Raw genomic sequence first — 27262 nt, 5'->3', positions numbered from 1 at the left:
GATTTTATAAACCTCTATAAGTTCACCCCTCAGCCTCTGACGGTCCAGGGAAAACAGCCCCAGCCTATTCAACCTCTCCTGATAGCTCAAATCCTCCACCCCGGGCAACATTCTCGTAAATCTTTTCTGAACCCTTTCAGGATTTCTACAAGTTCTCTGGCTGTCCTCTGATCGTTGTGTTGTCACAGTCGAATGTGTGCTCCCTGTCAGCTGTGTGTGGCTACTAGGGACAGCTGGTCATGGCGTTTAGTAGCTAGTTGGTGTTCATGGATGTGGATTGCTAGTTGTCTGCCTGTTTGTCTTCTACAGTGTTTCATGCAATTCTAGACATAGACCTAGACACAATATACCAGCCACTACAATGAACAACCAGTACTGGCACCCAGAAGCAATAGGAATGGAACTGAGTAAATTCCTGAAGATACAATACAGCAGTGCTTCACAGGAGACTCTAAAGCACTGAAGATGTCACCTAGGCAGGGGACAAAACATCTGCAAATCAACTTCCCAGCTCAGCAAACAACCCACAACTACAACAACTGGCATCCGAGCTACAAATCTTAATCAAACCTTCAAGCACAGATATATCCCTATCTGACATAAAAACAGAAATTGCTAAAGAAACTCAGGACTAGCAGCATTTCTGGAAAGAAAGCAGAGTTGATGTTTCGAGTCCAGTGACTCTTCAATCAATCTTTATCTGATATCCACCCAAGTGTACTTTTCAGCAGAAATGACTGGACAGTGGCCCATCAAAACGCCTCAATCATTTCCCCAGCAGGCAAAGAAAAGTACTACTAATTTGGACACACTTCATTTCCCTAGTCGAGCTTAAGATCAAATTCAAAATGAGGCTTGAACCCAGAATGTTGCTGGTCTATACAATATGGCAAGCAATAAGGCATTGGGAAATCTGGAATTCAGCTCATCTAATTGACCCCAGGGCTTGAAACCACAGTGAGAGTGTCTACAAAAGGGGTGGAGAGGAGTGGGAGCAGTGGGAGGAGAATGCTGCAAGAAGGTTTTTTTTGGAAGAAGAGGGGGAAGAGGAAGCTTCAGATTGCAGAGGATGCTGCAAGAAGAGCAGAGGGAAAGGGTGAGGATGTGAGGAGGAGAGAGGGATGCTGAAACACAGAACAATTTGAAATCTGCCAGTAAAGAAATACTCAGTTAAACACAAGGAGGTTTTGAGGAGTTTGAAGGAAATCGTTTTTCACCCAGAGTTTAGTAGGGATCTGGTAGGCACTGCCTGGGAGGGTAGTTGAGGCAGGAAACCTCACAACCTTTAAGTAGTATGCGACTGCACACTTGACATCTTATAACATTCAAGACTATGGGTCTAGCACTGGTAAGTTGGACAATTGTGGATATAGTGTATTTTTGATGATGCAGACTCAACAGACAGAAAGTCCTATCCTTAATGGGACTAATTCAGCTCAGGATACCTGGTCGACCTGTATGAGTTGGACCAAAAGGTCTGTTTCCATTCTGTAGGACTCTTATTAACTATGAGTCAGGAAAACTTTAAATCACTGAAGTAATAAACGCCTTGTAAATCTTTAGTTTAAGGCTGCAGAAGTTCAGGAACTACCACATGGAAAAAGGAAGTCCACGCTACTGTAATGAACACTGCGCTATTTGTTACAATTAAGTCTCAATTTAAGATCTGAGATGAAGTAAGAAGGGAAGTGACTTCCTGATTGAAATTATCAAAATTATTAGTTTTGTATGCATATGTGGGAAATGCATCAGCCACAACCCCTTAATTCTGTGAAGATTGAAATAAAACTATACCTTTTTTATGTAAAAGTATGTTCTTTTGGAAAGAAACCTGTTAACCAAGGTCAGCGATTTTGTGCCAATTTAAATCCATTGGTTTGCAGGAAATCAATGGCTTTGCTTGTGTTGTGGCTTTATGTTTAATAAAAGCTTGATAATTATTGAAGATATTGATGAATTCTTTCCATTCTGTTACTGTGTCAGTCCAAATTTATGTCTACACAAATACAGAAGATTTTTGACTTGTTGCATCACCAAACAAATAGGTTTGCAAGAATGAAAAAAGAGCTGCAGAAAACCAAAAGGTAGCACATGTAAATTGAGAAGTGGCTTTGAGGTGACTAGAAAATTATCATGGACTAGACATATCAATGCAATCATCAGAGGCTAAGAATGTTGCTGCAAGTAACTCATCTTCTAACTCTACAAAAATTGTTCACCATCTACAAGAAACAAGTCAGGAATATGCTCAAATACTCTCTATTTATCTAGATGAGCACAGCTCCAACAACATGGAGTTTGATGCAATCAAGGGCAAAGCAGTCCACTTGATTGGCACCACATCCACAAACATTCATTCCTTCCAGAACCAACACTCAGTAGCAGCAGTGTGTCCCATCTACAGAAATGCAGGAGTTCACCAAGCCTCATTAGACCGTACATTTCAAACCCCGACCACTATCACTTAGAAGAACAATGATGGTAGATGTATGCAAAGACCACCATCTTCAAAATTCCCCTCATAGCTACTCACCATCCTGACTTGGAACTATATTGCTATTCCTTCACTGTCACCGTATTAAAATCCTGGAACTTCCTCCCTGAGAACATTGAGTGCATTGACACAGAACACTGGTTAGGACACAACTGGAGTTCTGCATGCAATTCTGATCTCCACATTATGGGAAGGATCCAATTGTAATAGACAGAATACAGGGGAGATTTACTAGAATGTTTCAAATAAAAGCAAAATATTTCAGATCCGAGAAATTGGAAATACAAACATGAAATGGTGGAGAAACCCAGCAGTTCTGGTTGCATCAAGAGAGAAACAGAGTTAACATTTTGAAGAATGGTAATGTTGGACTCAAAACGTTAACTCTGTTTCTCTCCAGATCCTGCCAGACCTGCTGGGTTACTCTAGTACTTCCAGTTTTTACCAGGATGCTGCCAGGGCTGGAAGGTCTGAGCTAGAAGGAAAAATTGGATAGGCTGGAGTCATCTTCCTTAAAGCAGCAAACGTTACAAGGGTACCTGGTAGAGGTGCATAGATAGAATGGATTGGACAGCACTCATTCCAGTAGTACAGAGGTTAAAGAATGTGTGTGTGTGTGTGTGTGTGTGTGTGTGTGTGTGTGTGTGTGTGTGTGTGTGTGTGGACAGTTACGGAGAATTTGTTTTCACTTAGTGGGTGATAGGAATCTCGAATTCAGTGTCTAAGCTGGGGGGGGGGGGGGGGGGGGGGGGTTGAGAGAGAAACTCTTGTGTCATTTAAGTAATATTTAGATATTCACTTGCATTGCCATAGTCTGCAGGACAATCCAAAAGTTAGATTAGTGCAGTCAGGTCTTTGTTGACCAGGACAGGCATGATAATCCAGATGGTCGCTTTCTGTGCTGTTAATGTACATGAGTCTTTCAGACTCCCTCACCATATACCAAATGGGGACTGCTAGTGCTTTGTCTTCATGTTTTGGCCTATTTGCTTTTGGTTGTTCCTTCCGACTCTGAGATAATTGAATGGAGTCAGGCCAATGATGGACTTTCCACTTCTAAATGCCCAGCACACACTGCCTTCCCCCATCCCCACTCATGGAGGAAGGGAGCATGAATATCTGGACATTATTGGAATGGTTGGACCAGATGACTTTACATCAATAAAACCTGTGTAGTGGTGATAAACTTTGAAAAATGGTGGCATTGAAGGTAGAGTTGAGGGTTTGAACTTGTTGTTGAAGATAATCATTGCCTGGCACTGCTACAATTAATGCTTCCCAATCATCAAGCTAAGATGAAAAACTGTCTACTTATTACTCTAGGTTACCATTCACAGCTCCATTATCAAAATAATTAAAAATATAGCAAAACACAGTAAAACTGTCAATGCAACAGCACATATTTTTGATAATGGTCTTACTTCCACATTCTTGCTTCAGTATTAAAAGATTGTTCAAACCTTGGCTGGGAAGCCAATTCATTGCTACATTATCTGAATTGCAATATTTTTGGGTGAAGTGTTAAACTGAATTCTTGCCTATGCCCTCAGATGGGTGTAAATGATGTACCGGTTCTACTTAAAGAAGAGGTTCTCCCAACCTACTCTACTGAATGCCTGTTATAAAGAGTTATTCCAATCTAAAAACATGAACTGTTTCTCTCTTCACAGGTCCTGCCAGGCCCACTGAGTTTCTCCAGCATTCTGTTATGTTTTTCCCAAATTTCTAGCAGTCCAGTATTTTGTTTTTATTTAATGTTTGGAAAAAGCTTCATAGTCAATTTTGCTTGTCCCTCTGAAACTGATTTATAGGGAAAAGGTTTTTTAAAATCAAATCAGGTACAGTGTTCTAAAATCAGTTTCATACTTTGTCTTTTAATTAAGGAAATTCAGTACCTTGGGATGAAATGTGCCTTTGGATCACTGATGTACTTGCTTCTACTTTTTAAAAAAAAAGTTGCTTTCCTTAAAAATTCCTCCCCACTATGTCCTATTTGGACAAAGCTCGTTCATCTGGAACTTCTGTTTTTTACTTCACAGATGCTGCCGTTCCTATTGAGCATTTTGTGTTCTTTTTAAACAGATTTCTATTGATATTTGAAACACATGAAATTATCATGACTCCACAACCTAATGACTTGCCATTATGTTCAATTTAATGAACTACAACATAATACCAACAGCAGTTAAAACAAATATTTTTTAAAAACAAATATTGTTTTTAAAAAAAAACACAGGCAGCAAGTTGAAATCATGTTCTGTAATTTGTACCGAATAGTCTGAAATGCATGAAACTCCTCATTTCTGTCTTTTCAAAACGTTGAAAAAAGTCAGGTCAAAACTTTTGCTACCACCATATGACAGCTCCAAATTCATTAAAATCACAAAACAATTTATTACTTCATTACTTCATCTTACTCTAAAGTTGTGACACAACGTTAAATCATAATAAGGAAATTCTAAATCTTACATGACATGAAAGAATACATAGTGCAGTGAGGTTTGCTGTATATTCATAATTGAAATAGAACAACTTAAAAACAACTTAAAAGCTTTGCTATTCGGACACCCTCTGTTCTTGTTGGCATTAGTTATTATTAGTGGATGGATGGAGCTATAATACTTACAGTGATCTGACACCATACACAGTGAAGACCTGTAAGTCCTTGATAACATTTGATGGCTTTATGGCACTTGTCACATTTTTTGGGGCAGTTTCCCTCCACCCAAAAGTGATGCATTACCTATGGAAGACATGCATATCATTGGTTTAGAAAACATACCAACTCTGGAATTTGAAGTAAATGCAATTCACAGTGAGAATTAAATTAGAGGACGGCTTACAGTAGCATTCTTTTTTGACTTGACATAGGTGTTAATGCAGGATAGTGGGGCTCTGGCCACACAACGCTCATGAACTGTATACTTGCAAACTACAAAATTAAAAATACAGGTCAGTCATCTTAGTCTTTATACTCCATGACTAAAACCAGCAAAAGCATACTGTGTATCAAGTTCACAAGTATTTTATTTTCCTGCAAGATAAAAGCAGATTATGATCAAAATACACATAAACGTTCAGCACTTGATAAAATATCCGGTGGATCTAAGTTCAATATGGATTAGATTAGATTTGATTAGATTCCCTACAGTGTGAAACAGGCCCTTCGGCCCAACAAGTCCACACCGACCCTCCGAAAAGTAACCCGCCCAGACCCATTTATCTCTGACTAATGCACCTAACACTATAGGCAATTTAGCATGGCCAATCCACCTGACCTGCACATCTTTGGACTGTGGAAGGAAACCGGAGCACCCGGAGGAAACCCACACAGGGAGAATGTGCAAACTCCACACAGACAGTTGCCCGAGGCTGGAATCAAACCCAGGTCCCTGCTGCTGTGAGGCTGCAGTGCTAACCACTGAGACACAGTGCCGCCCAGCAGTCAAAAGGCCATGTGATTATTTTCTTTTTATAGACGACTGAAGATGAAAGCAAGAGTCTGCCATTCAGTTCCTCAAACCTGTTTCACTATTCACCGAGATCATGACCAGTATTTTCTCTCAGCTATGAACCGGCACAAAGCACAAAAGTCTACCAAATGTCCTGCACTTAATTATGTCTGTACATATCCTGATCATTGTGTGTGGACTACTGCCACTGTAGGCCAAGAGCAAAGAATCCATTGGCTCCCCCATAACAGGAAATTAAGGAATGAAAGCCAAGTCTGCCATGGCTAATCAGATGGATTTAATGGGTGAAACTCACTCACATCAGTTCAGCAGATATCTTTCATAGGATCTTCTCATCGACCCTTCTGCTCTTTACTTCCCTGCTCATAGCTCCACTCACTGCCTCCTTCTCTCTCAGCAAGTGGGAGCTCAGCAGAGTGAAGTGACAAAGCAGGAAGTTTAGAGGGAGCAGGGACAGGTGGGAGTGGTGGGGAGGGAATGGTGGCAACTCAGACGAGGTGGCAAGCTGAAGGCAGCAAGCAGTAAGTCAAAGGAGTTAGCCACTCTGATTGACTGGCAGCTCTACAGTCCCAGCAGAGGAGGAGAAAGTAGGAGCCACTACAAATAGTCTAAAAGAGGAAGAGAAGATGTCCTCAGTCTTGAGATAGGTCCAAGGAATTTAAACAGTCTCACTTGGAAGATCTCCACAAGGGTGGTACGGCAATGGTTCAGAGACTAGGAATGGAAGCATAGAACGTGGGATATAAGTCTGGAGTGTGCTCCTGGTAGTCCTGACAGGAGACATCCCCTTCTTGCTCAGTGCCAGTACATGCAATCAAAGCTGCAATGCATCACCTCAACTCTCAGATTCAAAAACTGCTTCAGAGACACACTGAGGCTCTAACATGGTAGCTCATTAGCCACTTAAGGCCTTCAATAGATTTAAGGGTGGGCTAGCCGCCTGTCATAATACATACACTGGTACAGACTGTTGATGCCACCATTTACATTATTTAACATCTTCATGGATGAAACAAACACAACAATGCTTCTCGTGCATATCTGGTTAAACTAGCGAGGAAGTAGAAGAAAGTGAGGACTGCAGATGGTAGAGAGTCAGTCAAAGTGTGGCACTGGACCAGCTGACCAGAGCACAGCTGGTCAGGCAGCATCTGTGAAGCAGGAGAGTCGACGTTTCGAGCATAAGCTCTTCAACAGGAACAGAGGGGTGGAGGGAAAAGGGGGCTGAGAAGACTGGAAATCTGAGAGGGGTGTAGGAGGAGAATTGTTGCGGTATTTGTAATTTGGTATTCTTGTGCCTGTCATGATTGGGTACAAGCTTCAAAAACATTTCACTTTTTTCAGTAATACTCAAGTTCAGTACTACCAAGCAACGGCAGTTGTTCCATTTATTATGGTCTGTGATTTTAATCTGACACATAATATGGTACATGTCCCCTAATTCAAATTGTTTAATTCAAATTACCCAAGTTTACATTTGACAAGTAAATTCCTAATTTAGTGTCTTAATTACATTGCAAATCTTAAAATACTTGATTATTTTAGCAGAGAGACCAATATGAAGCATTCAGAATGTCATGCAAAAACTTTAACTTTTTTTTTGTCACACAGGATCTGGTTAGCTTTGGACAGTAAATCCACTGTTTAGTAAACACAGCAAAAAACATCCTACAAATAGAACAAATATCCAAATAGTCTTCGGTGTGAATAAAAAGTAGTTGCATTTTCAAAGGTATTTGCTTGTGAAATGGTCACTTCATAGGATTTAATCTGAAGTGCTGTTAAAGTGTTTTAGTTCTCAACAAAACAATGAAAAAGGTCCATTGCACAATGATTAATAATCTATTCACACAATATTATATGTTTTAGAGTCACATGATATTCAAGGAGTATTGCTTACTTGGAAAACAAGCATTCCAACCGTTTGGGTTTGTTGAAATGAATAATCATATTATGATTTAATGTTCAGTAGGATGTGCACCTATTTGATGCTAGAAAGCTTGATGCATAGGACTGTTGCAAAATTGGATGTGCCGTGCATTTCATAAAATTGATGAAATCTTCAAATACATAGCATTGGGGGCCTCGACTTTAGAACGGAGGGATAGCTGCTTACCCAGTGCTGATCAGAGTACTTGTTTAAGGGTTAATATTATCCTGGAGCTTTCAAACACAGCAACAAGCAGCATTGCCTTATTATTTTGTCCATAGAGCGATCAGTTCAAAAGTAAATGAAAAAGAAAACTTAGAAAGCTGCTTTATACACCCAATAAGACAGAAAACAGCATTTTTCTAAGAGTGTAATTCATCCTGAATACTTGATTAATGGAAATTAGGAAAGTATATGATTGAATTGCCTTTGTGAAGAAAGCTTGACAGTTTATCTTCCAAATCCTCACAATACTCACAGGAACAGCAGAGGCCTTGCTTGCCAAAACCAATCAGCATGTTCAAACATAGATTGCAGTAAGCAGGTTTGTTAAAGTGCTTCAGTCTCCACACGTGTTGCCCATCATCCTTCACGTTCTACGAAAGAAGAATACACCAACAGTGCAGTTGAGAGCATCTTTTGGGATGTGGACTTTCAATGGAAATACATACATTTGCCAGGCATGAATTCTCAAAGCAACTTTAAAAAGTCTGCAACACGATTACTGACATGATGTTGACAAATAACCACGTGAGCAATTTATGTACAGCAAGATTCCATAAAAGGCACTGGGATAAGTGATCTCTTCATCTGTTTTGCTGACATGAGTTGAGGAATAAATATTCCCCAGGAGTCACTCTTACACAAAGAATGGGCCTACTTTTAGCAAGGAGGATTATCTACCAAGCATGGGCTCCCTGTGCCCTGGTGTAAATTTCAGGGGAAAGCCTTCCTCCACTTAGCTGGCTCACCTACTTCAATATTTTGTGTGACAGGCCATTTAGTGAGTGTGAAATGGGCCTTCTGTGCATTGCCAGGAGGAGATCCACTGAGAGGCCCACCCTGGCTGGCAGCATCCTGCAGGAACAATGGCTGCTACTGGCATTGCTGGAAGGGCAGGAGGTGATTTTCAGCTATGGTACCAGACTTTAAGTCCAATACCTTACAGGGGGTCAGACTGGCAGGCTTCAGTGAGGAGACCTGCGGGCCACAATGGACACCATGCAATGGTGAGAGGATAGGCACTTGGGAGGAAAACTGTAGGGTGGCTGGAGTAGTCTAATTGGCACAGGATCTGGAGAAAGAGGCATTTTGTCTTCCAATGACCAGCCTGCAGGGTAAAATCGGCCAGGCAACACGTTGAATGCAGGCCCAAACCCATCACTGATGATATCACAGTCAAGCTGGAAGAGGCTCTTAAATGAGTAATTAAGGGCCTCAATTGGGTCATGGACAGTCAACCCACCTGACATCTTCCTTGGTGCCTATATACCCTGTGATGGGTATCAGGCAGGGGCTGAGGTGGGAGGATGGATGATGGATAAATGGCACGTTGACTGAACTTACTGTCTGTTTGCTAGTGTGCTGTAAAATTCAGCCCGACAACCCTGCTCTGGCCGGCAGAATGTCTTCCCCTAAACTTATTCCAAAGTGTCAACTTCAATAGTAATTTGAAATTCTGAAATGGGAATCAAATGCACAACTTTCTGATACAAGACAAAGTGCACCAGTAACTAAGTCAAACAAACATTTCTGTTACTGTGCAGAAAATAATACTTCAGGAAGAATAATGATGTGTAGGAACCACTCAATGTGGTAATACAAATGTGATTAGATGCCATGCAAAGCACAAGCTATTTAAAACCATTATCTGACCCAAATATTATGTCACGCCCCGGTATCTGCAAGATCTATTTTAATATCTGCCTACAGAAGGTTTTCCTCTCTCCAGCCTCTTTCTGGTTCTACTCCCTGTCCCACAAACTCCCTCAACTGTCAACAGGATTTCTGGTTTTGTTAAACCAGTGCTGCAAAGCTGTACAGGAACAGTCTGGAAATATTCTGCATAGTTTCTTTTTGTCTGCTGCAGTTGGGACAGTGGGTAACAGTCTCTGGCCTCTGCTTGGTGCATGCTCAGTGTGGAACGATAGGCATTATGCCATTATTTCTCAATGATACTGTTCCCATTTAACAATTGGGAGATTTACTTGGACCTTTCCTCAACCACGAACACATGCCAACATAGACACTGAAGTCAGCAGCTCAACATTCTGACCATTTCCCAATGTTTGCAAAATTATTATGAAAACACAAATGCAAGTTTGATTTAAAAATCTCAGAGATGGTTGTCCTATCATGTCAGAGTTCAAATTTAAGAAACTATTACACATTAACTAAGATGGTGTTCTAACATTCTAAGATAATTCCAGCTAAACTCTGTCACCATGCAAACAGGTAAAAACTTACTGAAAAATATTCATAAAATGTTGCAGTGTACTTCAAGGTTCAGATGTCCAGATTAATAGTGAGACAAAATTCATGAAGTTTTCTCAACTTTTCATTTACCCCTAGTTTACTTATGTTTGATTAATGAAAAGGACATTAACTTGGTAATACCTAAATTGACAATTAATGAAAAAAATGCTGTCAATGCTTTAGGTCTTGCATTCAGTAGGGCAGAACTACAAGATTACTGAATCTCAAAGAGAACAATACATTATGTTGCATGCTGACAAGACAAAAAAGTCTGAATTGCATTTTTCATTTATCAGCAGTTAAAGAATCTTGGACTTTTAAGTTCCCAAAATTCATAAATTAAGTTTGGAGATTGTAAGGTGAAGAAAATAGATGGTTTGTTTCCCTTTCCTCAATACATACACAATGCTGACTTTTCCACCTCAAATTATTTTGAAAAATTAGATTGATGAATCTACTGAATATGAACTTTAAAAAGGGATTCTTTGAAGGTACATTTTAATAATTATACAGAAAATGATCATGGTGCCAAACAGCAGTTTCATACTAAATTACATTATTTAGAATTTTGAAATATTTAGATCTTGAGATTTCACTTAAACTTCAGCATGCCAGTGCAAAAATTATTTCTAGTAAAATACCTTGCCCCCTTCCCCACCTTGCAATGCACTGAATCACAGCCAGAATCTCAATCACTTAAAAGGATGACTCAGGGCATCTTTTCATTCAATAAAAATAGCCTTAAGTTGCACTTTTTGGACATCAGGATGAGTGTAACTCTTTTCATCGTATTTCATTGATGAAGTTCTCTATTTGAACATGTTCTGTGACAGCCCTCTCATTGTCCCATCAGCTCCAGCCTTCCTTTTGAATCTTAAACCTGCTCCCTTGTGGAAGTTTCACTGGCAGGTCATCAGCAAATGGGGGCAAACAAAATGGCAACGTAATTGATTAATTCTCCTGTTTGGTGGTGAATAGAACAAGGAGGCCTCAAAGCCACAGATTTTATAATTTCATAAGCAGAAAAAGCATGAATTCTCATAATTTATATTGAAACAGGCATTTTAAGCCCTTGGTAACCCATTGCAAAGACAGAAATCAATCATATCACAAAATATTAAAATTTTAACCAAAGTTTAGATGCTCAAACAGGGAATCATATTTTTTGGTCTGACATTGCACTTTCTCTATGATTGATATGTCAAGTGTATTGGAATAAAGTAGCATACAAATACAAATAAACTGGAACTGTGGGTGTTACTTTTACTTCCCCAATCCCTACTTCCGTTCCTTTTGCTTTCTCCCTCTCTCATACTCAGCTGTTTTGCCAAGATTAATCATCCACCTGCAAGAAACACAGGTTTCAACAACTCTCTCAGTTTCTAACTCTTCTGCTGTTTATTATTTAGGGTGACAGAAGACAACATGGATACAATGGTTGACATTTCCCTTGGGTGCGGTACAGATCTGGAGGACTTAGAGATTGAATCTAGTTATTTAAATTCCAAATTATTGGTTTAAAACATCACATATGCTGACAGCAGCTAAAACATAAGAAATGTAGTCCATCGGGATTCACTTAATATTGTATTTTAATTTCAAATCCACATTCATACAAAACTTTCACAACACTACATCGATAATCGTTCATTGCTGCAACATTTGCCAACTTGCACCCAAACTGAAAACACCTTGCAGGATTTTCCAAAAAGTGGCCATCTCACTCAGAAGGCCAGTCTGACTGATTTTTTTTAAATGAAAAGAGAGAGCTCTGTATATCTAACAGGACAGACTGCTTTGGGGTCCCGCAGAAACGCAAAGCCATCCTTCCATTCTGATGGGTCTTTCATAGCTCAGAACTGTCAGAGGAAGGCAAACCACACCCCTTTTTCACAGCAGTCGGAAATCTTTTCTGAACCCTTTCAAATTTCACAACAACCTTCTTATAGGAGGAAGACCAGAATTGCAAACCTCCAAAAGTGCCAGAACTAATGTCCTGTACAGCCTCAACATGACCTCCCAATTCCTATACTCAATGCACTGACCAATAGGCAAAGATACTAAATGTCTTCTTCTCTATCCTATCGAGCTGCAACTCTACTTTCAAGGAAATATGGACCTGCACTCCAAGGTCTCTTTGTTCAGCAACACTCCCCAGGGCTTTACCATTAAGTGTGTACATTCAGCCCTGATTTGCTTTTCCAAAATGCAGCACCTCACATTTATCTAAATTAAACTCCATCTGTCACTCCTCGGCCCATTGGCCCATCTGACCAAGATCCTATTATACTCTGAGGTAACTTCCTTTGCTGTCCACTACAACTCCAATTTTGGAATAATCTGCAAACTTGCTAACCATATCTCCTATGTTCACATCCAAATCATTTACATAAATATGAAAAGCAGTAGACCCAGCACGTATCCTTGTGGCATCGCTGATAACAGGTCTCCAGGCTGAAAAGCAACCCTTCACATCTTAGAGCCTGTTCTGTCTCCAAATGGCTAGCTCTCCATAGAATCTAAACTTACTAACCAGTCTCCCATGAGAAACCTTGTCAAACAACTTACTGAAATCAATATAGATCACATCCACCACTCTGCCCTTATCAATTTTCTTCGACTTCTTCAAAATACTCAATCAAGTTCGTGAGACACGATTTCCCACACACAAAGCCATGTTGACTATCCCTAATCAGTCCTTGCCTTTCCAAAACATGTAATCCCTGTCCCTCAGGATTCCCTTCATAATTTAACTATCACTGGTCTCTAGTTCCCTGACTTTTCCTTACCAACTTTCTTAAATAATGCACCACATTAGCTAATCTCCAGCTTTCCGATACTTCACATGTCACTACCAATGATACAAATATCTCAGCAACAGGCTCAGCAATCATTTCCTTAGCTTCCCACTGAGTTCTGGGTTTACCTGATCAGAAATAGGAAATTTATACATCTTTATGCGTTTTAAGCCATCCAGCACCTCCTCCTCCATAATATGGATAATTTTCAAGATGTCACTACTTATTTTCCCACATTCTATACCTTCCATATCCTTCTCCACAGTAAACACTGATGTAAAATACTGGCTTAGAATCTCACCCATCTCTTGCAGATCTCTTGCATAGGCAACCTTGCTGATCTTTAATGGGCCCCATTCTCTCCCGAGTTACCCTTTTTTCCTTCATGTATTTGTAGAATCCTTTTGGATTCTCCTGAATCCTATTTGCTGAAGCTATTTCATGACCCCTTTTTGCCCTCCTGATTTCCTTCTTAAGTATACTCCTCCTGCCTTTATGCTCTTCTAAGGATTCACTCGATCTCTGCTATTTATACCTGACATATGCTTCTTTCTTTTTCTTAACCAACCCCTCAATTTCTCTCATTATCCAGCATTCCCTACACCTACCAGCCTTGCCCTTCACTCTAACAGGAATATACTATCTCTGGACTCAGTTATTTCAGTTTTGAAGGCTTCCCATTTTCCAGCCATCCCTTTACCTGTGAACACCTGCTTCCAATCAACTATTGGAAGTTCTTCCCGAATACCATCAAAATTGATCTTCCTCCAATTTAGAACTTCAACTTTGAGATCTGATCAATCCTTTTCCATCACTATTTTAAAACTAATAGCATTCCGGTCACTGGCCCCAAAGTGCTCCCCCACTGACACCTCAGTCACCTGCCCTGCCTTATTTCCCAAGAGTAAGTCAGGTTTTGCACCTTCTTTAGTAGTTACTTCTACATACTGAATCAGAAAATTTTCTTGTACACACTTAACATGTTCCTCTTCATCTAAACACTTAGCACGATGGCGGTCCCAGTCTATGTTTGGAAAGTTAAAATCCCCTACCATAACCACCCTATTATGCTTACAGTTAACTGTAATCTCCTTATAAACTTGTTTCTCAACTTCCTACTGACTATTGAAGGATCTATAGTACAATCTCAATAAAGTGATCATCCCTTTCTTATTTCTCGGTTCCACCCAAATAACTTCCATGAACATATTCCCAGGAATGTCCTCCCTAAGTACAGCCATAATATCATCCCTTATCAAATATGCCACATCTCTGAAATTACTGTAATACCCCAATCCCATGTTCCTATACACGCCCTGGGTTAATCTGCCTCATTTGTTATGCCTCTTGCATCGAAATAAATGCAATTTAATTGATCAGTCCTACCTTGTTCTCTGCTTTGTCCCTAACTATTTGACTTGCTGTTTTTCCCCAACTGTACCAATCTCAAACTGATCTATTTCCTCACTATCTCCCTGTGTACCCCCACCCATCTCACTAGTTTAAATCCTCCTGAGCAGCTCTAGCAAATCACCCCACCAGAATATAGCCCCCTTCCAATTCAGGTACAATCCGTCCTCCTTGTACAGATCACTTCCACCCCAGGAGACATTCCAATGATCCAAAAATGTGAACTCTTCTCCCCTGAACAAGCTCCTCAGCCATACACTCATCTGCTCTATCCTCCTGTTCCTAACCTCACCAGCTTGTGGCACCGGGAATAATCCAGATATTACTATCCTCGAGAACCACCTTTTAAAATTCCTGATTAATGTCCAATATTCTCTCCTCAGAATCTAGTCCCTTCCTATGCCATTAGTTCCAATGTATACAACCACCTCCTGCTAGTTCCTCTCCCCTTTGACAACATTCTGCACTATCACAGAGATATGCTGTATCCTGCTCCAAGGAGCTAACACACCATTCTGGTGTCTTGCTGTCGGCCACAGAAGCATCTGTCCCTGCCTCTGACGGGAGAGTCCCCTATCACACTGGAACCTGATGCACCTCTCATTACTTCAGAACCATTCTCGGTACCAGAACTTGGTTGTCAGTGCTACATTCCCTTGAGAGTCCACTGCGCCCCGACATTTTCCAAAACAGCATACCTGTTTAAGATGGGGAGAGCCACAGAGATTCCTGCAAGACCTGCCTCCCTCTCTTTGAGGTAACCCATCTTCCTGACTGTCTCTCACGGTTGATCTCCCTCCCTGCAACTGCCATCCATCACATCCCTAGCTCCTGTAAATTCCTCATCGCCTCGAGCTGCCGCTCCAACCGATCCATGTGATCCAACAGGATTCGCATCCAACTAGCACTTCCTGCAGACATAATCATCAGTAACATGGAAACGCTCCCTAATTACCCACATCTGAAAGGAAGAATGCATCATTTTACTAAAGGCCATCTTTGCACCTTAACAATATACAAACCCAAAAAATAGCACAGTGTTATTGCTCTGAAAAACATGGCTCCAGGCTAACTTTGTATCTATATTTTATTTTTTTTTCAAGTTTAATCATGAGACAGATCGCCATAAAACAAAATCAAAAAGGGATCCCCTCGAACCACTGCTGTAGATTTACTAAAGAAAATCTTTAGTAAGTTTACACTTTAAAGAAACCACTCAGCTGCTCCCATGCTGTGAGTTCTCCTACACAGCTTTCTCCAAGGTCAGCTGTAGATTTTGCTGTTTATTAACTTTTCTTAGATGACTCTGGTCGCCAGAAATACTTGAAATCAAACAGCAGAACAGTGAGTATGTAGATTGACTGCTGGATCAGACAGTTATGCAGGTTTAATTCTGTATTTGATTCACTGTCTTCCTCCTTTTTAAAGTACTGTTGTTTTGATCTTTTGCCCAAAAGTTCCAAAACAATGCGACAGCTAATAAAACAGGAAATACTGCTCCTAGAATTCAAGAAAATCAGCTCCAACATTGAAAATACCTCAAAAAAGGAGAAGCTCTTACACCACAATTTTTCCTTGCCCTCCATCTTGGATTACCCTGAATCCTTCAATCGTTTTAACTTTTCCTGAGTGTCTGTTCTACTTAATTTGATCAGGAACTATCTGAATTCTTGGATTTAAATGGAGTCTTTTAGAAGGTTCCAGGTGCAGAGGAATTGCCTCGCAAAAAAATCCAAATTCCCAGGCAATTCCTTCAGAGTCTATCATGGCATTCCTCAGCTAAGTTCAGGTCTTAAAGCAGTTTCAAACAACTGTTCACCCCTTCTTAAAGTGAGATTACCTTCTTGATGAGATTGGCAACTGCTAATAATTATGAAAAGGCCATTGCTTGGTAGAACTCCCTGTTTATTTTCCCCCAGATGTATTGATTACTTTCCAATTTTGGTTTTCTATCTATTGTAGATTAGGGTTTTTAAAACCAGATTGCTTGTTAATCTTTTGTTCAGTTAGCTATACTATAGAAGGGAGGAAAAGAATGAGAAGTTTTGATTCAGGTGCAAAGGTGAATTTGTAAAAATGAAATACCAATACTGGACCCAAACATGTGTCCACTTGTATTTTTAACTGACTTGGGAAAGTAACCAACCCATTCCAAGTAGCTAGGTTAGTACTTTCAATATGGTATAATGAGGCTGTCAGCTTCATTGCTGCTCAGTTTTAAATATGGACAGCAAGTGTCTCTGCCCCTCTGGAATTCAGCAGCTACATACGGGTGATGGGTGACAGAAGCAGATGGGGAACGTCTTTACACACACGTCCTGGATCCATTGTATTTGCCTGAACATCTCCCTCTGCTCCTCGATCAGACAGTCCTGTCACCAAACTTTCCCCATTAAGTCTCCCAGCCATTAACAAATTAACAAATATTTTTTGCTTGAAAAGAATAACATATTTAGCAAGAGTCTCCAAACATAAAAAGCATATGCCTATAGGGGCATAGAATATCATCCTCCAACCCATCTGTGTAAATGCATTCATTCACGTAAAGACCTTAAAAAGCTTCTTTTTTAACGTTTTAATTGAGTACGATAGATGACATCCTTCATCACACAGTAAGTTTCCTTCCTATGACAATGCCATATATTTGTCACCACTTGATTTGTGAAGATTAATTTGTATCACAGTAATGTGTGTCATATGGCTTCTCAGATGGCTGAGTTGCTTACGGCAGAGATTAGCTACATCATGCAGATGCACAAGTCAACAGACTTCAGCACGTCACTCCCAGGTGTTTTGTGGTTTGGTTCAGCACAGAGGTACTGCAGAAGAACAGTACCTATGGAAGAGGGGAGGAAGTTAGAAGAAAAATACTTTCGTCTGCTGAAAATCTGAAAAAAAAAACTGTACACTAAATACAAGGGCAAAATATTCCCCCTCAGTCACTGTCAGAACAGCAGGACTATTTCTGAATTGGGAACCTACTTACAGACATGGGGTCACTCTTTCCAAAGCAAGCTAACTAACAGCCTGTGACTGGTTTCATTGAGTAAGACCATTAGACCAAAGACATCGGCACGAAAGTGAGGCCATTTGGCCCATCGAGTCCACTCAGCCATTTATTCGTGGCTGATAGGCTTTTCAACTCCACTTACACGCACTTTCCCCATAGCCCTTAATTCCTTGCGAGATCAAGAATTTATCAATCTCTGCCTTGAAGACATTTAATGTCCCAGGCTCCACTGCACTCCATGGCAATGAATTCCACAGGCCCACCACTCTCTGGCTGAAGAAATGTCTCCTCATTTCCGTTCTAAATTGCCCCCCTCTAATTCTAAGGCTGTGCCCATGGTCTTGGTCTCCCTGCCTACTGGAAACAACTTCCTAGCGTCCACCCTTTCTAAGCCATGCATTTTCTTGTAAGTTTCTATTAGATCTCCCCTCAACCTTCTAAAGTCTAATGAATACAATCCCAGGATCCTCACCTGGTCATCGTTTCATTCCAGGGATCATCCATGTGAATTTCCGCTGGACACACTCCAGTGCCAGTATGTCCTTCCTGAGGTGTGGGGCCCAAAACTGGACATAGTATTCTAAATGGGGCCTAACTAGAGCTTTATAAAGTCTCAGAAGCACATTGCTCATTTTATATTCCATCCTTCTTGAGATAAATGACAACATTACATTTGCTTTCTTAATCACGGATCCAACCTGCAAGTCAACTTTCAGAGAATCTTGTACTAACACTCCCAGACCCCTTTGTACTTTGGCTTTATGAATTTTCTCACTGTTTAGAAAATAGTCCATGCTTGTATTCTCTATTTTCAAAGTGCAAGACCTCACGTTTGTTCACATTAAATTTCATCAGCCATTTCCTGGACTACTCTCCTAAACAGTCTAAATCTCCCTGCAGCCTCCCCACCTCCTCAGTCCTACCTGCCTGTCCACCTAACTTCGTGTTATTGGCAAACTTCCACGAATGCCCCCAGTCCCTTCATCCAGATCATTAATATATAATGTGAACAGCTGTGGCCCCAACATCGGTGGAGTAATTGGTAGAGTAGGCAGGGAACACGAAACACCTTTGGCAATGATACAGGAACTCCACTTATAGGGACCTCAGTGGAACTCACAATGACAACAATGCATGGAGAGAAAAGAAAAACCTGCATGAGGGAGGGAAGGCCTGCAGCCTGACAGCAAGGTGTGAGTAGGTGCCTTCCCCAGTTCACAGACTCACTGCATGAATCATTTTCTGCAGCAATGAGGCTTTGGAGAGGATCCTGCTCTCATCAAGCAGGCACAGCTCCAAGCTGCTGAGACAGTGAGCAGTCAGAGCATGGGCCTGAGGATATAGATCCAGTGCTAAAGAAAAAAGTTCAGTGATCTTATAAAACCCAGCAAGGTGAGTGTCTTACAATTCTAAGTTGACAGCTATGACTCTCTCAAACCTAAACATTCTTCTGCATCGTACTCCACTAACACCACTTATTGTCATACCCATTATGTACCTTTAGCCTCCTCAGTGTTGCAACTCAACAGTTAAGATTCAGCTGCAATCTATTTTCCTCTCATTCCCATTACAATCATCCTCCTCAAATGGCTACGATCCATTCTTAGCTATCAAAAAGTCCTCTCATTCTGATACTCAACCATTTCTTACAGCCCCGGAGCAGAGTAAGGTCCTCACAGGTTCTCAAATCTACAGGACATCCACGACAGGCATCTCCTCGGTCAGAACAGGTAAGGAGCAACCAACAACCACCTCCAATCCTTGGGATTCCAACTGAAGTTTCATCCCACATGCTTTGAATCCACCCAGGATCACAGGCATCTCCATGATGTTCAAAGTTCAAAATTCCACAGACATATCCTGAGATCCAGTGCCATGCGGTGTCACATATACACACACAACTTCTCTCTCCAACAGCATAGTCAATACACTGGCTCAGGGCTGCACTACTCCGGAGTTCCATTTCATTCTCCAGCTCATTCGCCGCACTAACAGGAAACTTTTTCTCTTCCTTGCATCATGGCTCACAAGATGTAACAACTCAGAAATACCCATGGGCCTTTCTTCCCTCCCCTTCCCTGACTCCAGCCCCTCCCCCAACCCCACCTCCTGTCAGGTATTCACCATGCCTCCTAGCCTTCCACTCTCCGATGCTGAACGGTCTGTACTCAGCAAAGGTCTCAGGTTTATCCCTCTGCTTCCCTACCTTAATGAATTTCAGGCACAACATGACGTTGAACTCTCCTTCCATCCCCTTCACTCGGTGCCCATTTCTTTGGACAAGAGTCCCCTCCCTGTCCCACAGACCCCTTTGCCCAGCATCAACACTCTCCCTCCAACTGGACCCCTCCCTCAGGCCATTTACCTGCATTCTAGCTGTTCATTGAGAACTGTCAACATGATATTGGTTGTCTCAATTTCTCTGCCCCTTTACCCAATCCAACCTGTCTCCCTCCGAACTGACTGCACTGTATGTGCTTGGATCCAACCCTAACTTTGTTACTAAGCCTGCCGATAAGGGGGTGGGGGGGGTGGGTGGGATGCTGTTGTGGTCTGGCGTACTGACCTCTATGTTGCAGAGGCTCTCAGATACCTCTTTGTCTCTCTCTCTCTCTCTCTCTCTCTCCAGACAATGACACCACCATGGAACATCAGGCTATTGTATCAACAACAGTCACTGACCTCATTTCATCTGGTTCAAGCTGATGCAGGGCAAATGGCTACAATTCCATGAAGAATAGATCACTCAGGCAGATGATCAATGTTTCAGCAATGTCTGACTTGGCTAACGACAGCCACGATTTGAGGAGTTGCTCATGTTCCACTTGTGGAGTAAATTATCACTTCTTCCCTGGAACCATGACCAGCTGCCCCGCGCACCCCTCCGCCCGTGCTCCCCCCCCCACCACCACTTCCCCACCCCAAACCCCATTCCTATTCCCCCTTACAGCCAGATCGTTCTCAACTCCTTTGTGTGTCCAATTGTTCTTCTCTCTCTTTGGGCTGTATCCCTTACCTATTGTTTACTCCCTACCCCCTCCCCCCCACCCTATCTTCTGCATATACCAATATTTTCCTCACTACTATCAGTTCTGAGGAAGAGTCACTGGACCCAAAATGTTAACTCTGATTTATCTTCATGGATGCTGCCAGACCTGCTGAGCTTTCCCTGTTTTTGCTTCTGATTTACAGCATCCACAGTTCTTTCAGTTTTCCTCAATACTAGAGGGCGGGCCAGGGAAGAAACAATCATTTACTCCCACACGTGGAACATGAGGAACTTCTCAAATTGTGGCTGCAGTTAGCCAAATCAGACATTGCCTATACATTTATTATCTTTCCTGAGCGATCTATTCTTTGTGGAATCATAGCCATTTTCCCTGCTTCAGCTCAAACTGCTAAATGGATTGCCCACCTCAACGTCAAACTGGGTTCTCAATGGAGTCCAGTCTAAGGCTGTTCATCAAGTCAATTTACACACAAGTTGGAACACAATGTAGGACAATATAAAGGAGTCATTTGTAAGTACAAGAAATGCTTGTATGTCACATCTTTAAAATTACAACCCAGTCGGTGAATGCATTTACAACTACAAGCATTTATAAGTTGAAGGTTTGTAAAACAGAGACCCCCTGTATCTGCTTCTCCAGTCATGCAAGCCAAAAATTTAGAAGTGCTAATTCCTAGACAGAATTATGTTTTGTTACTTTCCAAGTATAATAGATTTAGCGAATTGTTTACTAATGCAATGTTCTAGGTATTCTGAAGCAGAACAGAGGTAGTCCTGACTGAACTATTAATTGAATGGACTGGCAGCAGAGCCGTGCAGAATAAAACTATAATGTGCCTTTTGGGCAAGTTCCAGTTTTAACACTTCTTTTTGCAACAAGCTGCTTTGTCCCTCCACACCGGACACTGGCAACCAATAGATTTTGAGTTAATTGATACACAATGATGAGTACACTAAATGAGTACAACTTGCAATGTAATTGTGGTAATTTTGTTTTAAATAACCATAAACCTGATGAGTAAGCAATAACATTATTGGTACTCAGCACAAACTGTAAAAAGATCACACGAAAAAAAATGTAATTTCTTCCAAACTTTGTCCTTCATTCAAAGTATTCTATTCTAGTGTGAAAAAAAGCAGTGCGTTGCCACACAGATTTCGAAAAAAAACTATAAATAAAATTTCTCATCGCATAAAAGGGAATGTGATTTCGGAAGAAAAGCACTTCTATGAAGGAAATAGATGGTCTAAAAATGAAAGAGAGATAAAATTCATGTCTCCTCCCAATTAAACATTAAGTCAATGAGGTTAGTGTATTTTGCTGATGAGAGAAATTGAAATAGCACTCGAGAAGCTATTCTGTGGTTGTAATTACAAAATGTTATTGGGACAGAGCAAAAGAAACATTGATTCTCCACTTAACCAGTGCCAACCCAAGTTCAGTATGCTTAACACAGAATGTGAAACCAAAGCACTCATTGGTCTACCATGACATTCCTGTCTCTATTATTTATATTGCGATTCCTATACCCCTGCCAGACTAAGGTCCTGCAACTCATTTCGTAACAGTACCAAAGATATTCCTGAACCTCAAAGACTGCAAGGGTCAAATAATGCAGCTTATCGTCATTTTCTTCAGGGTAATTAGGGAGGGGCAGGAAATGCTGGCTTGCCCTGTCAGTTGCATCTACATCCCAAGAATGAATATATTTTTAACAAACACTGAAAATGTTGGAAGTCTATCTACCTATCTGTTTTCTGAATAGCATGCTGGATTCAGTCAGCAAACAGATGAAACAAGGAGGTCCCCACCTTTGGATAATTGTGGTGACAGAAGCAATGATAGAAACATTAGAGGGTTTTGTGATGAAATGGTAGTGCCCCTATCTCTGGGCCAGAAGGTCCAGGTTCAACCTCCACCTCAGGATGAGATAGCCATAGATGTGCACCAAAAGCATCCAAAGAGGATGCTGAAAAAAACTGCACTTATTTCGTAACACTGCAGTTCGGCTCAGTGGGATGTAAAAGCCAAATTCAGCTGAAAGCACACATATCTTGAAATAGGATCCATTCACCTCTACTGCCTATGTGGTGAACAAGTCTACTGACCAAGGGGCACAGGAGCAGGAGTAGGCCATTTGATCCTTTTAGCTTGCTCTGTCATTTAGCAAGATTGTAGCTGATCTGTGCACTGTCTGAATTCCAGGTGGTTGTCTCCCCTCGACTCCTTTGTCAAAAACCGAACTAAGCTTTAAATATAGTCAATGAATCAGCATTCACTGTTTCTGAGGAAGAGAGTTCCACAGATCTAATGACCATTTGACAGAAAAAAAGAAACCTTAAAATGGGGGCTTTTTACTCTTCAACTGTACTGTCTGGTTCTTGTCTCCCCCAGTAGCCAAACCAGCTTATATTAATCAAAACACACATGGGAAAGGGGAGGGAAATTTCATCCTGCAAGGTCCCAAGTTGTTCAGGAGAATTAAACTTTGAACGGGGTGGGTGTAACCAATGAGAGAGTTTCCAAAGTATGATGCTCTGAAAGTAGTAGTTTGGGAAGCGAGCGAAGGCTGAACGAGGTGTGGGCAGTAAGAGTGTGGCTGTCAGGAAGAGAGGGAGGCTTCAAAAAAGGAGAGAAACCCACTTTTTAAACCCATGAACCAAAAAAAAATTCAGCTAACTCGATCCAGGAACACTTGAAATTTTTGGGGTACTGAATTGCTTGAAAATACAATGTGGAAATTTTAGCTGAAGGCTGCATAAATTACGGGAGATACAATGTGGGTAAATATGCTATTGCAATGAACACTGTGCAAATTGGTGAATTTAAATCCTAGATGCAGCGAGAAAAGCCGTAACTGCCTGCCATCCAACTTTGTGCAAATGTGACGGAAATACATTTGTGATGACCTCAATGATCTGTGGAAGATATGTTTTGGGTGATGGCTTTATGGGTGCAGAATTGTGTCAGTTACTTTATTAGAAAAATGTTTGATATTAAAATAAAGCTGTTATCTTGTGCCAATTTGAATGCGACATTAATACTTGGCTTGTATGTTATGACTTTAAATTTAATGAAGTGTTGCGAATTATCGAGGATATTGATGAATTGGTTTAGTTCAGTTGGCTGGATTATTGGTTTGCAGAACGGTGTAATGCCAACAGTGTGGGTTCAATTCCCATCATCGGTTTGAGGTTACCATGAACGACTCTCCTTCTCAACCTTGTCCCTTGCCTGAGGTCTGGTGGCCCTCTGGTGAAATCACCACCAGTCACTTCTCTCTAATAAGAGAACAGCCCATATGGTCTGGTAAGATTATGAAAACACAATAAATGATGAATTGTTCTAATGCCTCTGATGTGGGAGTCTAATGATCCATTTGGCAATACAAATGTAGAAGGTCCTGTTAGTGTGTGACTGTATCACCTAACAAATTAGTTAGTTTGAATGAAAAAGGAATCCCAAGTACTCAAATATAGCCTTCAAAAACAAAAAGTAGCACCCAAAGAAATTATTTTGACCCCTGCTATTTTATCAAGTTCCATCAGGTCTTGTATGTTTCAATAGGATCAACTCCCATTCGTCTAAACTGCAATGTCTAAACTACTTGATCAACCTTTCATCGTATTCATTGTAAAGGCTCACGCATAAGTTAGTCCTTTCGGTAGGCAGAGAGGTATCAACACTGCAAAATACAGAGAGGACAAGAAATAAAATTCCACTTTAGGATCAACTTTTTCTAAAAATGACTGATTTCTGGCTTACGGAATCGCTGGAATCAATTAAACACTCACCGTTTCCAGACCCAAGAGAACGAGAAGTGGGATTGTGGTCATTCCTCCCTGAATCCATTCTTCCAAGGACACTGTGCCATCATGGTCATAATCGATCTCATCCATCATCTCCTGCAGAATCTATCAAATAAGAGAATCAATGATTTCAAAAACACATGCAGTTCACTTTATGTACAACTAAGATCACGTTGTTGCGAGTTGGAAACAGGAAAAAGTACCTCATTTTCCGCTTAGGGATGCTGCAGCCCTCTGGACTCAATATAGAGTTCAATAATTCTTGGGCCTGAACTCCCCCCATGTCTTAGCCCCCTACCCAGCTCACCAGGCCTTGTTACCACAGTCTGCCACTATACAATTCTTATTGTTAGCCACCAACAGACTCCATTAACAGCTATTCTCCCTTCCAGCCAGATAGTAATCAACTCCTTCGTCTGTCCAACTGTTCTTCTTTCTCTTTGGGCTCTATCCCTGCCTATTGTTTACTCCCTACCCCTTACCCCCACCCTATCTTCTGCATACAAAACCACATTTTCCTAGCTAGCATCACTTCTGAGGACGGGTCACCAGACCCAAAACATTAACTCTGATTTCTCTTCACAGATGCTGCTAGACCTGCTGAGCTTTTCCAGCAACTCCTGTTTTTGTTTCTGTTTCTGATTTACAACATTCGCAGTTGTTTCGGTTTTTATTTAGAAGTTTACATTTGGACCAGAATGAAGATGTTTAATAGTAACATAATGGAGCTGAAGCAAATATTATTGCACAGTGATAGCATCTGAGCTGGAAGCTTCAGGCTCAGATCCAGAAGTCCATATGATATCAGAGCAGAATTGAAGCATTCAGCCCATCAAGTTGGCTCTGCCATTCATTCATGGTTGATATGTTTTTCAACCTCATTCTCCTGTCTTCTTCCAGTGACCCCTGATCTCCTTACTGATCAAGAACCTTTCTATCTCTGTCTTCAATGCACTCAATGATGTGGCCACCACAGCATTCTGTAGCAATGCGTTCCACAGATGAAACCCCTCTGTCTGAAGGTATTCCTCCTTATGTCAGATCTAAAAAGTCATCCCTTCGCTATGATGCAGTGCCTTTGGGTCCTAAGCTCCACATCCTCTCAGTGTAGGCCTTTCAGTATTCTGTAAGTTTCTATACCACCCCCCTGCTCCCCCCTTCATCCTTCTAGACTCTATCGAAAACAGATCCAGAGTCCTCATCTGACAAGCATTGCGCCACTTCAGAACTTGATGGTCAAGGAAGCTGTGTTCATATTGTGGCCAAACAGGTTATGTGTCAACATGTAAATCCTTCCAATGTAGCTAATAACAGTCAGTAAGAGCAGGCCTAGTCAGCTATGAAGAAGGAAAGAACATCGAAGCCACTACCGTCACTGTTTGTAGCTCTGCGACTACAACATTCATGTATGTTATCACAGCAACTAGAACACCTCATTGGGGAGCAGTTGGCTTAACTGGCTGGATAGCCAGTGTCAATCAGAAAGATGCTGTGCATGGCATTATATCCCAGCTCTTGCTGGGGAGGGTTCAACCCCTGCCTCAATGCTCTACCCATGGTAGAGATTATGGGATTGTTGGTCAAGCCGATATTCAGGCAGAGGAATGAAGAATGCAGCTGAAATGTAGCTTTTGAAACATCTTCTATTTATGGTGATATACCTTTAATTCTACTTAATTACAAGCTCAAAATCCATCTGTCTGAGACAATAAAGACCCAGTTTCTGGTTACATCACAGAAACATGCACAGAATTAAGAAGAAACTGGATATGCAGCAATTAAGGACAATTTACACAAAGAACAAATTTTGACCCAATGCTTTCTGTTTGCCATTTAAAATGTGCATTCCTGTAAAGAAAAGCGTTGCAGACATCACTGGGTGTGCGGTTAGGTAAAGGCAATTTCTCTCGAGTTCATTAAAATCTCTAACTATCTTTTCAGAAATACTATTTTCTTCTTTTTTGGTGGCCAAGAATGTGGGTGACTCTTTCCAGCTTCATTCGACTCCAATGATCAGAAGTGAGCAATATAGTATGTAAGGGCTGAAAAATAGGTATTGAAGGAATAAAAGAATGATGAGAGTAAGATTAGGGCCAATCAAGGATTAGGAGATTGTGTGTGGAGTCAGAGGAGATAAGGGAAGCACTAAATGAATATTTTTCGACAGTATTCACTCTAGAAAACGACAATGTTGTCGAGGAGAATACTGAGATAGAGGCTACTAGACTAGGTGGGATTGAGGTTCACAAGGATGAGGTATTAGAAATCCTGCAGTGTGAGAAAATAGATATGTCCCCTGGGCCTGATGGGATTTATCCGAGGATCCTCTGGAAAGCCAAGGAGGAGATTGCCGAGCCTTTGACATTGATCTTTAAATCGTCATTGTCTACTGGAACAGTGCCAGAAGACTAGAGGATAGCAAATGTGGTTCCCCTGTTCAAGAAGGGGAATAGAGACAACCCTGGTAATTATAGACCAGTGAGCCTTACTTCAGTTGTTGGTAAAGTGTTGGAAAAGGTTATAAGAGACAGGATTTATAACCACCTAGAAAAGAATAATTTGATTAGGGATAGTCAGCACGGTTATGTGAAGGGTAGGTCGTGCCTCACAAACCTTATTGAGTTCTTTTGAGAAGGTGACCAAACAGGTGGATGAGAATAAACCAGTTCATGTGGTGTACATGGATTTCAGCAAGGTGTTCGATAAAGTTCCCCACAGTAGGCTATTGTACAAAATGCGGAGGAATGTGATTGTGGGAGATATAGCAGTTTGGATCAGTAATTGGCTTGCTGAAAGAAGACAGAGGGTGGTTGTTGATGGGAAATGTTCATCCTGGAGTCCAGTTACTAGTG

At 41.1% G+C, this 27262-nt stretch overlaps 1 protein-coding gene across 4 annotated transcripts in view; it reads right to left on the bottom strand.

Annotated features, from left to right (window-relative positions):
- Positions 1-27262, bottom strand: part of dgkb (diacylglycerol kinase, beta) — an 801318-nt gene that overhangs the window by 514296 nt on the left and 259760 nt on the right. For all 4 annotated transcript variants that reach the window (XM_072575379.1, XM_072575382.1, XM_072575380.1 and 1 more), the window contains exons 9-12: positions 24396-24515; positions 8376-8493; positions 5338-5426; positions 5121-5237 (exon numbers count right to left, since the gene is read on the bottom strand). In XM_072575379.1, coding sequence (XP_072431480.1) covers positions 5121-5237; positions 5338-5426; positions 8376-8493; positions 24396-24515 — 444 coding nt within the window. The remainder of the gene's footprint in view (positions 1-5120; positions 5238-5337; positions 5427-8375; positions 8494-24395; positions 24516-27262) is intronic.

This window comes from Chiloscyllium punctatum, chromosome 8 (genome assembly GCF_047496795.1).
Source record: "Chiloscyllium punctatum isolate Juve2018m chromosome 8, sChiPun1.3, whole genome shotgun sequence".
In the NCBI taxonomy this organism is placed as follows: domain Eukaryota; kingdom Metazoa; phylum Chordata; class Chondrichthyes; order Orectolobiformes; family Hemiscylliidae; genus Chiloscyllium; species Chiloscyllium punctatum.
The sequence above is the reverse complement of the archived record's forward strand: the minus strand, read 5'-3'. Positions and strand labels throughout refer to the sequence as shown.